At 41.8% G+C, this 12,422-nt stretch overlaps 1 protein-coding gene across 3 annotated transcripts in view; it reads left to right on the top strand.

The window, feature by feature from the left end:
* Positions 1–12,422, top strand: part of LOC310826898 (leucyl-cystinyl aminopeptidase-like) — a 43,352-nt gene that overhangs the window by 23,817 nt on the left and 7,113 nt on the right. For all 3 annotated transcript variants that reach the window (XM_083702236.1, XM_083702238.1, XM_083702237.1), the window contains exons 10-16: positions 1,672–1,835; positions 2,723–2,811; positions 6,301–6,484; positions 7,821–7,977; positions 8,979–9,163; positions 10,919–11,080; positions 11,917–12,057. In XM_083702236.1, coding sequence (XP_083558362.1) covers positions 1,672–1,835; positions 2,723–2,811; positions 6,301–6,484; positions 7,821–7,977; positions 8,979–9,163; positions 10,919–11,080; positions 11,917–12,057 — 1,082 coding nt within the window. The remainder of the gene's footprint in view (positions 1–1,671; positions 1,836–2,722; positions 2,812–6,300; positions 6,485–7,820; positions 7,978–8,978; positions 9,164–10,918; positions 11,081–11,916; positions 12,058–12,422) is intronic.

The following is a 12,422-nucleotide window of genomic DNA, read 5'->3' as shown; positions in this document are numbered from 1 at the left end:
TTTTCTGTGAATAGACATTCTGATTCAGCGGTAAACAGTGGGTTTTGCCCGGAAAAGTGATGGGACAAATGGGGGGGGGGGAACTGCTCTGATCTATGCTTAGGAAGCTTAGGTCACTTGGGAAACTTCTCAGACCTCTGCTTTTTATGCATAGGGCAAGCCCTGTCCCTATCAGTGCCACAGTAATCAGCATGAAACCATAGTAGAATGGCAAATAGCATGTTTATTAATATATATCCTTTAGTAACCCTGCAATTTCAGAGTCAAGCTTTTCTAAACATGGGTTCTCTTGTACCTTAATGTGCCAAAAGGCAAGATTGTGAACACAACAGTAGAAAAAATATTTCTTTGCCTGCATACATGAATTGTTTTTAATTCAATTGTAATAGTTAGCCTCTCTGAAAAGCGTTGTTTATTGTTGAAGAGTGCTGTTTAAATTTATTTAAATAAAATGTGTACATGTACATAACGCAATCACATATTATTCCCATTTTGCAGATAGGAAGCTGAGCAAGTTACTGAGCCCAGAGGCTCCATATAAGTCTGGCAGACCATTCTTACTAGATATAGGTGACTGTTCCCCTGATTAACTTGCAAGGGGGAGAAAAAAGGGACCCAATCTGTGGGTGGAATTTACTCTCGGAACTCTGGGTCTAAGCCAGTCTCTTAATGTGGCTTGGCAGGATTTTCTTTTCCTGACTTGCCCTATTCCCTGCCAGCCCCCACTCCAAAAATCAGTAAATAATAACAATAAACGTTCTGTGGCATTTAAAATGTGTCTGTGGGAGGGGGCTTATTATGTGTTTGTATTTTTATGTTGTGGTCTTTGGATAAAGGGCGGTATGAAAACTTAATAAAGGGCAGCATATGAAAGTTTAATAAATAAATAATAAATGCTCAGTGGATGTTCAGCCATTCAGGAATGAGCACAGTTGAAAGCAGAGGTGTAAATAGAGCATTAAAAAGGCTTCAAAGTTGATGTTTGCTTGTTCTCTTGTTGGCTTCCACAAGTCTGTAGGTAGCCTGCCCAGCTTGTTGCTCCCTCTCTCTTGCGAAAACGATTGCCAGTTTGTTTTAGTTTCCCCCTAAAGACAGTAGATTAGAAGAAGTGATTAGTAATGCTCTGCTTTCGGCCAACCACCAAGAAGCAGCTTGTGGCCTTCAAACAACTTCCCCCTTTAGTCCTTCTTGTTTTCCCCATGAAGAGGTAGCTTAGGCCTTCCTACGACAGGCCTCTCTCTAGAAAACTGAGCCATATCCCAAATATAATTTTCTGAAATTAAAATTTCAACTCTTAAATGGGAAGTTTACTGTGTTGTGACCCAAGATCCATGGTCCTTTTCTGTTGTCTCTCAGAAGGGCAAAGAGACCTAAAGATGACCTGCAGTTTAGTGCTTTGACTTTTTCTCTGTTTCTTGCTTTTCTCAAATGCTTCCACTGCATAGCTGAAGCAGTGTGGAAATAGGAAGGTAGAGTTCAGTTCCTGGACTTTTCTCTTATTAAAAAAAAAAAAGGAACTACCACTGATAAACTTGGCAGTTACAATTCTGTTTAACTACTTAAAACCCTGGTTTCAGAAGGGTCCTTGTTGAGTGAATTGATTAAGCAGCTGTTGAAGGTATCCCATAATATATTCTTCCTCAAAAGTTGATTTTTCCCGTGCTTTCCTAGGTGATAAATGACACCCGTGTCGATATCAAAAAAATCATGAAGACCTGGACTCTCCAGAAAGGATTTCCTTTGGTGACTGTCAAAAGAGAAGGCAAACTGATCCATCTGCAGCAGGAGCCATTTGTGCACAATGTGGAATCGGAAAATCAGACCGTACCTGCCAGGTTTATTTCTTTTTTTCTTATATTTAAATTCGGGTGATTTAACTCTGCAGACAGTGTTTTAGCTTACGGAGTGAGACAGCCGAATGTTTACTGCTGATGGCAAATAAATCCACTGAGGTGTGCTGTAAATATTAAGCTGAGTGGTACACGGTCCAGCACATCTGCCCAGGTTGGGAGAGAACAGTTGGAAATGCTGGGAACCTGTTGGAGGGGTGAGTCGGAGAATAGTAGCTCACTCACCTTCTAGTACACCTCAAATCTGTTTTGAAACATGGATTAGAGGGGCAGGGACAAGATAAAGATGGAAGGTGGGCCTATAAATTGATAAGGAAGAAGACACTTTTGGACATGAAGGTGGGTTTATACCGTCCACATAGGAGTGTCTGGGTTGCTGATGAATCTATTGGACATGAGCTCCACTCTTTGCTGTTCTTTTTACACACGGATTATATCAACATTTTGTGGCAGAAACCTAGTTCAAGGAAGTATATTTTTTGACTAGCCGAGGTTGTTGGCATTGCCGGGAAAGGCAAGGAGATTAAATGGGGGAGGGGGCGGGACCTGTAAAGCACAAGATTTGTAGACACAGGTTTGGTCTCGATCTTTATAACTGTACCCTCAACTAATTCTGTTAAGTTTAATAAACAATGCTTCTGCACACAAACATAGGAAGATATCAATATCTGTTTTTTTCTTTTAAGCTACAGTGCATAAGCAAACTTGGCCCTCCAGATGTTTTGGAACTACAATTCCCATCATCCTTGACCACTGGTCCTGTTAGCTAGGGATCATGGGAGTTGTAGTACCAAAACATCTGGAGGGCCGAGTTTGCCTATGCTTGGGATAAGCAATCTTTAACACTGTGTAAACACTTTCTCCTCTTCCAGTTATTTGTGGAGCATTCCTCTTTCTTATACCACCAGCAATGACAGCTTACCCTACAGTTCTTACAATTATTTACTGCAGCAAAAGTCAGGTATGTATGTTTTTGAAGGCTTTTGTCCTCCCAGATGGTAAAGTCAACCAATGCACAAATACGTTCTTGATGTGGAATAGTTTTCTCCTGGAGAGTCTCCAAAGCCAAATGATGAGCATCTTCCAGAAGCATCATCGTTGATCTTTGATGGCTAGCGTTGGAACAAGGGCAGGGGATTCTTTAGGGTTTAATTTCTGTAAAATAAATGATCAATGTTCAGAGCTTATAGTTAAGAAAGAAGAAAAGTGCATATGCCCTCATTATTTTGGGTTTGCAATACAGTTCATTTACTTCATTTACATAATGCGTTTACAGTCAAAACACTTCTTCTTCTTTTTTTTTGGCATGGTTAGGAAAGGGAGGCATACCAAAATGATTATTTTCTTAGTTGTGACATGCTAAGCATTTTAGGATTTTAAACCTCTGAACTAGTACAATTTCTGTAGCAACTAAATTCTGCAGCTTCTGACTGGTTACACCTTGTTAACCAAGAGTGCATGCAAGTCCTGCTTTCCGAACACCATATGCTCCCCAGAGAATTGTTAGGCAAGCATTTGCACAATGGGCTGAAATAATTTCCATTATTTTCCAAGAGAACATTTTAAATCCATGCTTTCTACTTCCATGCTTTGTGCCTGAAACTGCTGCAGCCAGTCAGCAGAAGGCAGATAAAGATTTGTCCATTCTCTCCTGCTCCCTGATTTGTCCAGTCTTTCTCCCTCCCTCCATAGTTTCTGCCCAAAATGGCTCCTGGCCACCAGCAAAACACAAACAATTAAGGAAGTGGGCAAACTCTATCTTTTTGGATATCTGAATCAGCAGTATGTATAGTGAGGTTTAGGTATAAATCCTTGTGTTTGGATAATGGAGATTTTGGATGAGTTTTCTGATAGCGGGCCCTGTGTGTATTTTGTCCCTCACAGAATAATTGTGGCCAATAGAAATTTGTCCTAGATTTTTAGCGGTAGTAATCTTTTTACATTTGGATACATTTTGTCCCCCCCAAAAAATATCATCTAAATTTCAGGTGCATTTTATTTGTATAGTGTTCCCTCCCTGACTTTACTAGTGCTCACTTCTGATTTGGCTCTTCATGAGTTGGCGTACGTTAGACCAGGGAAATGTTTCAGATTATTTACTTACTTACTTATTTATTTATTTATTTATTTATTTATTTATTTATTTTTATTATTTTACTGGCGGTACTTGTATATGATTTTGGGAACTTAAGAATCTTGAAGCATAACACAATAAAAATACTTTTTAATAGTAAAGCATTGGTAGGATTTGTTCCCTGACAAATGGAATATAAATAATTGCAAGAAACAAATAGTTTAAATTGCATTAGCTTCTGGTGTCTATAGAATATAATTTTTTAACCAAGATTGCAAGCTTAGAACATGAGACTTGAAAATATACATTTTCCCAGTTTGGATTAATTATGAGCCAATCCCAAATCACTTCAAAGGTCAAACACAGCTTAACATTAGTACGACCTTCTTTCCCTCAGACATAAACGTGGTAGCAGCAGTGAGGAGTAGCTGAAATGGCCTTCATTTGTTAGGTGCCAGGATGCCTGGAAATTGCAGCTTCTTTTAGGTCCTTAGTAAAATTGTACTTTCCAAAAATCCTGCCACCAAAGCATATTCTCAGCAGCATCCCAGCACCAGGATTTATGGAAAGTAATTTCTCAAGGCTTATATTTCTTGACAAGGCTTTGGAAACCTTGGAAATCTACGATACCCTAGAAGCAAATTGTCTGGGACTGTGTTCCTGTAGCATCTAGGGGAAAATGAAGACTGAAGTCTTTCTGTACTGCTGCCAGGCAAGGCTTTTATGTTTTTCTTGTTTTGGAGGGGGCGGTCAAGAAGAGTTTGGGTTGGGAAGGCCTCTAGGTCTGCTTTATTTTCTCGGTGGATGAGGCAGCTCAGTATGGGTTAGAGAGGAAATTTTGCATTCCCGGTGACATTAGGAGCCTAGTCAAACCTAGAGTCCAGAATGGGTCTGAGCATAAAATGAACTCAGTGGTCCATCACGAGTAGTTGTGTTTTTTAACCAGGTTAGGATGTGGAAAAGCAAAACTAGTTCATCTAAATTGGGGTCCTCCAGCTGCTTTTGGACTGCAGTTCCCATCATCCCTGACCACTGTTCCTGCTAGCTAGGGATGATGGGAGTTGTAGTCCAAAACAGATGGAGACCCAAGTTTGGGAAACCTTGATCTAAATGAATAAATGCTGTTAAGCCCAAAAAGGACTTATGTGACTCTCAGCTAATTAGTGAGCTGTTTTCCTTGTGTGCCTCCCTTGAGACGAACAGTTCTTTGATGTGTAGCCTAAACCTACCTTCTGTTTGCCTGGAGGTACATTCTTGGATATAGCAGACCTGCTTCATGGTAGAAATTGGAATTAAGTTTGTAATGGATAGCTTTCTGTAACCTGGCTCCTCTAAAATATAAAAGGATGGGGCAATGGTGCCAACCACAGAGACTCAAGTAATTCACTTCTGGACAGATACATTTCTATAATTGAAAACTGGTTTCCAGAGAAGATGAAAGCAGCGTGTGTTAAAAATATATACATATCCCACTGCCAAAATCCAGGCTGCTGCATAGTTGAGAAGTTAAATATGCTAATGAAAAGCAGTAAACCTATTTTAAGGAGAAAGGGTTTAAACCAATGCCATCCACAACATTTTCTGGAAAAAGAATGCAAAATTGTACTGTCGGTAGGTAAGTTGACTTACAAAATATATCTTTGTACCGGGATTAACTTTAGAAAGCTTTATACAAGGATGGGATTCCTGCCCTTTTTTTTATATAGTGTGAGGTGAAATGCAAGACTGGATTCAACACATTAATATGCCTATCAAATGTGCTAAGTTCTCTGCAGTTGGTTCTTTTTTTCTGGCCCATGTGGCCATTCAACAGATAAATAAAACTGAGTACTTCCTGTCACCTCTGTAGGTTGAGAGGGAGTGATCCCATGGGAGGTCTCTGCCAGCATTACTGTTAATAGCCTATCAACACAGTATTAACTTTGGGAATAGGTTATGTGCATCAGATCTTGTGATGCATGACATTTCACAGCACGACCTCGAGCTTTAGTTATTTCCTCTCTTTCCTTTTACACGGCTGCTGGGACAATTGCAGGTAGCAGGCCAGTTTGCATAGGTATTTTGCTATGTTGCCATGTGTAGCGGCATGCAGTAAAGGCACATCTGTCCAATGAAGGCTTGCCGTGCACACTGTCATCGTCTCAGATTGATTGCTGATAGTATTGGCTGCAAGTCAGTTGTAGCTAAGAGGTGCTTTGCAGCTGTAATCATTGGCTGGCTCCTACTGCTCCCAGTAAAATTCAGGAAAGCAGAGAGTTTCTTAAATGATGCCAGTGAAGTGTTATTGCCCTGATATACTCCTAGAAATTTGCAAGTGATCTGAAGACTGTATCAGTTCAGTGGTTTCTTACTCTCCTCCTTTTCCCCCTTTCCTAGATGCCGTTGAACTTCCAGGTGATACGCAGTGGGTGAAGTTCAATGTAGACTCAAATGGTTACTATATTGTACAGTATGCGGAAAAGGACTGGACTGCTCTAATTGACCTGCTGAAGACGGAGCCCACTGCTCTGAGTTCCAGAGACAGAGCCAATTTGATCCACAACATTTTTAATCTGGCAGGGTAATTCTTTAAAGTTATTACATTGAACTGTGATATAAAGGGTAAAGGGACCCCTGACCATTAGGTCCAGTCGTGGCCGACTCTGGGGTTGCGGTGTTCATCACGCTTTATTGGCCGAGGGAGCCGGTGTACAGCTTCCGGGTCATGTGGCCAGCATGACTAAGCCGCTTCTGGCGAACCAGAGCAGCGCATGGAAACGCTGTTTACCTTCCCGCTGGAGCAGTACCTATTTATCTACTTGCACTTTGACGTGCATTTGAACTGCTAGGTTGGCAGGAGCTGGGACCGAGCAACGGGAGCTCACCCCGTCACAGGGATTCGAACCGCCAACCTTCTGATCAGCAAGCCCCAGGCTCTGTGGTTTAACCCACAGCACCACCCACGTCCCTCGAACTGTGATATATCTGTCTGTGATATATCCATCTTCAAATCCGGAGTCTTAAGAACAAACCTTCTAGGAAAGGGGCGGGGAAGCTTTTCTGGCCCACGGGACATATCTTTATCTCCCCACTGCTGGTAGGCAAGGCTGCTCATCTGTCAGTCACCTGGATGTCCAGGTTGTTGGGACTTCACTGTGCAGTGGTGGGCTAGTTCAGAGCCTTTGGTTTCAGCACAATTCCCTGCAAACCCCTTCTGATCCAGTAACTGGGTTTTCATGGAAAACCCTGCTAAAAGGGAGGGTTTTTGTCTTCATTTTAGTAGGCGATGCAGGTTTTAAATCCTTCTGCCTTGGCTGCATGTGCCTGGTTCTTGCTGGGAACGAATGCACACAGCCATTGCAGGATTTAACCCTTCCTTCTGCCCATCTGCTGATGTTACGAGTGGGCAGGTGAGTGTGGTTGGGGGAAATGACCTTGTGGGTCAAACTGGACGGCCTGGTGGGCCAGAGGGATAAAGGAGAACCTTATCTAATCTGGATGTGTTAATTATTTTTTACCTTTTGTTATCCTAGATGTTCACTGTTGCACATAACGAAACTCTTTAAGTATGACATTGCAAAGGTTTTAGTTTAGGATCCTTCTGTTAAGGGCGAGAAATGGTGAGTTTGCAAGAAGAGTGAAAGATGCAGGAATTTAGTCCAGTGTTGTTTGATAGATCTTAATAGCACTTTTGGGGACTTATCAATAGAATCTTATAATGAATCAAACTTATCATCTGTTATGGAGGTTTTGCCTCCAGAATAAATAAATAAATCTAATAATATGAAGAAATAAAGCAAAACAATTTTATATTTGAAGAATTTATATCCTGTACCACAAACAAGGTCTTTTACATTTGTTTAGGCTTGTCAGAATGCTTGACAGTATCTTCTTGTTGTTTTTGATGCCCCCTTTAGACTAGGAAAGGTGTCTTTGGCCAAAGCCTTTGACCTGATTGACTACCTAGTGAAAGAAAACAGCACTTCTCCAATCATACAAGCATTGGACCAAATGAACCATATCCTCAACCTGGTTGAAAAAAGAGGAATGCAGACCCTTTCAGCGAGAATATTGGTAAGTTACTGAAAGCAGGCAGGTGGTGGAAGCTAGATATGAAGTTCATAGTAGGGCAAAATAGTTTGTACTACATGAAAGTACAGTTTCTAAATTATACTGTTTTGTTGTGGTTAGTGTTAGAATGTTGGATGGGTTGCTTATGAGCTTTCCATTTAAAAGCATGTTGTATTTTCTCAGTAGTAAATGCCTCAGTAGTAACTTCTCAGATGTAAATGCCATTTGTAACTTCTGAACCCCAACTGCAAAGAGATGGATACCTTAGGTAAAATAGAAGAGCAGGTGGTTTTTTGGCATTCCTTTAGAGTGGCTGGGGAGACCCGGCCCAGTGGGTGGAATATAAGTAATAAATTATTATTATTATTAGGGTCCTCTTAAATTTGTAACCAGCTGCTTTTTGCTCTGTAGTCATATACCAATGGAGGAGAGCATCTATTCGTGACCATCCCAAACAAACCATTTAGTCTTTAAGGTGCCACAGCATGCATTTTTGTAACATTTTGACCATGCAGAAAGCATACACCTTAACAATCAAATAATTTGTCCCACATTATTCAGTGATAATGTGGAATGTGTGCCTAGCAGAACTATCACTGTTTCAGCTCATGAATTCTGCAAACCAGACAAATAAAAAAGATTTTATTGAAAGTGGGGTTGGGTTTAAAAAAAAAAAGTCCATGAAAGTGAGTTAAAGATGGTGTGACTGGTTTTATGTGCCTGTTAATATAATTCATATAGATTTGAACTAGCCTATTGAGCCGCAGGTCATTCAAAGACTCATTGGGCTCATTTTGGTGGCAGTTGAGAATTGAGCACATGTAAGACTGAGGAAATTCTTTTCAGAACTGAATGGCAGACTTGCCAGAATTGAGCATTAGATACAGGAGTGAGGCAAGGAGCTGTGTGATTTGGGGGATGTTTGCAGTTTATAGTCTCCAACCTAGCACAAGCTTGTTGTGACAGAATTTGCCTAGTTATAACTTTTCCTCTTTATTCTCCAGCATAAGATGTTACAACTATTTAAAGACAAGATTAACCAACAGAAATGGACAAGTGATGGGACCCTTTCAGAACAAGAGCTGAAGTCGAGTTTGCTGACTTTTGCCTGCACCCATAATTTGGAAGACTGCAGCACGGATGCTACCAAGCTATTTAACGAATGGAAAGACTCCAATGGCACAAAAAGGTAAAACACAGACTTGCTCCTTGGTTCAAGCTGCCTCTTGTGTACTATGGCATTCAGAAATAGTTTTCTATTACATAGTCTCAATGCAGTCAAGCATCTTGAAGCCTGACGAGTTTAAATAGAAATATGAATCAGCATCTCTTGGTTTTGCTCCCTCAGGTGAGCTGCTCATGATTAAGCATTCTCCAGCTTTATATCAGGGGAAGAGAACCTAACCTGGCTTGTGGGCCAGATTCTCATCTCTTCATCTTCTCACAGACAATATATGAAAATCGGCTGGAGCAGCCTTCATGTCACCCACCTGACATCACAGTGGCATCAGGTGATGATCGTCGGGACTTGAAAGCACCACACAGGGCTTGCAAAGAGCCCTCTGTGGTGCTTTCAAAGTCCCGCTGATCAAGCTTGAAGCCAACACTGATGGGCAACGAATTCAGGCCTGCTTCTGCATCAGCTATGCAGTCCAACTCCCCATGGATGTCTCTACCTGCCTCACTCCTGATGTTTCATAGGCTTCTTTGCAGTGGGTGGAGAAACTTTGTGGCTCCATGGGCCAGATCCTTATCAGGATCTGCCACACGGGCCAAATTTGACAGGTAAGTGGGACCTCCCACCTGTCAATCACATGTCATTTGGATAATAATAGGGACATGGGTGGCGCTGTGGGTTAAACCACAGAGTCTAGGACTTGCCGATCAGAAGGTCGGCAGTTCGAATCCCCGCGATGGGGTGAGCTCCCGTTGCTCAGTCTCTGCTCCTGCCAACCTAGCAGTTCAAAAGCATGTCAGAGTGCAAGTAGATAAATAAGTACCGCTCCGGCGGGAAGGTAAACGGTGTTTCCGTGCGCTGCTCTGGTTCGCCAGAAGTGGCTTAGTCATGCTGGCCACATGACCCGGAAGCTCCTTCAGCCAATAAAGCGAGATGAGTGCCGCAACCCCAGAGTCGTCCACGACTGGACCCAATGGTCAGGGGTCCCTTTACCTTTACTACTACTGCTACTAGTAATAATAAATTTATTATTTATACCCCACCCATCTGGCTGAGTTTCCCCAGCTACTCTTGGATCGCTTGCACACTTAAAACTCCCAGGGAACCGTGTGGAGACGTGCAAAAGACTTTGCGTATCTCCCCACACTTCCTCTTTAAACCCTGCTTGTTGGAGGTTTAAAGGGGCGGAGCACACAGACTTGCAAAGGCTTTAGGGCAGCCTCCACGCTCCCATTTGAGCTTCTGGAGGCTCAAGCCAGGAGCAAGGGAGCTGTCTTAAAGCCCTTTGGAAAAGCGCTCTTTGCAGCAGCCATCTCCTCTTCATCATTGAAATGTGGGAGAGACTACTGCCCACCTGCTCGCAGCAATGGTTAGAGGAGAAGTGGTGAGGAATGGCTGCTTTGCAGAGAGCTGGTCCTTTGCAAAAGTGCTCTTTATAGCAGCTCTGCTTTTCCTTTAAGCGAGTGGGTGGTGATGGGGAATCTCCCACCACTTCTGCCACACAAACACACACATAAAGGGTTTTCATCCCTGATAAGCAGTGGCGAAATCCTCCTGCCTTGGCTGCTATATCCTATTCTGTGCTTGGAACAGGGCATATAGCCAGTGTAGGATCCCTGTCCTCCCACTCATCGGACGACTTCAAATTAGCCTCTTGGTTAAGGACTTACTGAGATAAGCCATGGTTCATATCATGCTAGCTAATGCTTTGATGTGACTTACTCTTTTTAGCCTGTTCTTATAAAGGTTTGCACTTTCTCTCTGTAGCCTGCCAACAGATGTTATGAAGATCATATTCACAGCCGGAGCAAAAACTGAAAGTGGCTGGAACTATCTTTTAAGCATGTATGCATATTTGGTGTCTGAACCAGAAAAGCTCAAAATCCTTGAAGCATTGGCCAGTGCAGATGATGTTAAGAAACTGATATGGTATGAAGCAGCATATATTACACATATAATCATAAAGAAAATCCTAAGAGCAATTTCTATATGTCACTGTAAAAGGAAGTCTAAAAAAAATATGTGCAGCATTTAACACACCTTCCCTTCTTTGACCTTTTGCACTGACAAGAGAGATTTCACTCATTGACTTTAATGTCAGGGCAAGTTTTGACTTGGCAGCAGCTGTATGTGGGGTGTGTGAGCTTTCTCTCCTTGCTTTATAGACATGTGTTATACATTGCTTCAAAACTTGAGGCTACAAGTTACCTTTTCTTGTGCTGTCCTTCCTTGAAATATTTAGGTATACTTGTAGGAACAAATTTCTAGAATAAAGCGTTTAATGGACTCATAGAATTGTAGAGTTGGAAGGGACCACCAGGGTCATCTAGTCCAACCCCCTGTGATGCAGGAACGTTTTATCCAACACGAGACTCTAACTCACGACCCTTCCAGAAAGTTTGTCAGTTTGCAGTTCGAAAAACATATGCTTCTAATTTCCAGTTGCAAGGTTACTGAGGTGTTTTTATTCCAAGTTTCTGTATTTCACTTTTTGTCCAATGAGCATAGAAAAGTTTCCACCAGTTCCAGCAGTAGGCAGCCTGGTAAAAAACCACACATTTTATATGGCATCCCAGCTAAAGGGTGGTTCAGATTTATTTGCTGAATGAATGGACAGGTAGTATTTGCATATACAAACATAGACATTTTTAGTTGTGAGATGGCCCTCATTGGCCCTGCCCCCTTACAGTATCTGTTATAAATTGTGTAGATCTCTAAAAAGAATGCACATGTGCCTATAATCGTGACTCTGTTTTGCTTCATAGGTTAATGCAAACAAGCCTGGAAGGAAGCATCATCAGATCGCAGGATCTTCCAACTGTTATAACAACAGCCAGTCAGAATTTGCCTGGACACTTACTAGCATGGGATTTTGTTAAGGAGAACTGGGATCAGCTTATAAGGAAGTAAGGCTTTCCTTCAGTTCTTGTAATAAAATTCTGTCTTTATCCTTCCTTCTGCTACACACACACACACAGAGACGTGTACATATAAAACAGGATTTTTACTGGCACTAAATAAGCATGCTGCTCAGGTCTTGCCCTAGTGCCTTGGGTGCCCTTGTCGTTGCTGTTTAGAATAAACACCTACTGAATAAAAGATTTCAGCACTATAGCATGTGCTACGTGGAGACTTGCTGGGTTGCTGAAGCTGCATGCAAATCACGGTAACTCACCAAAAGCACATTTCACTGCTACTTGAGTCTTTTACTTCTTTTGAAACACCTTAAAGCACCTCAAAAACTCAACAAATTTATTGTGGCATAAGCATT

The sequence above is a fragment of the Podarcis gaigeae genome (genome assembly GCF_964106915.1).
Source record: "Podarcis gaigeae genome assembly, chromosome: 11".
In the NCBI taxonomy this organism is placed as follows: domain Eukaryota; kingdom Metazoa; phylum Chordata; class Lepidosauria; order Squamata; family Lacertidae; genus Podarcis; species Podarcis gaigeae.
The sequence above is the reverse complement of the archived record's forward strand: the minus strand, read 5'-3'. Positions and strand labels throughout refer to the sequence as shown.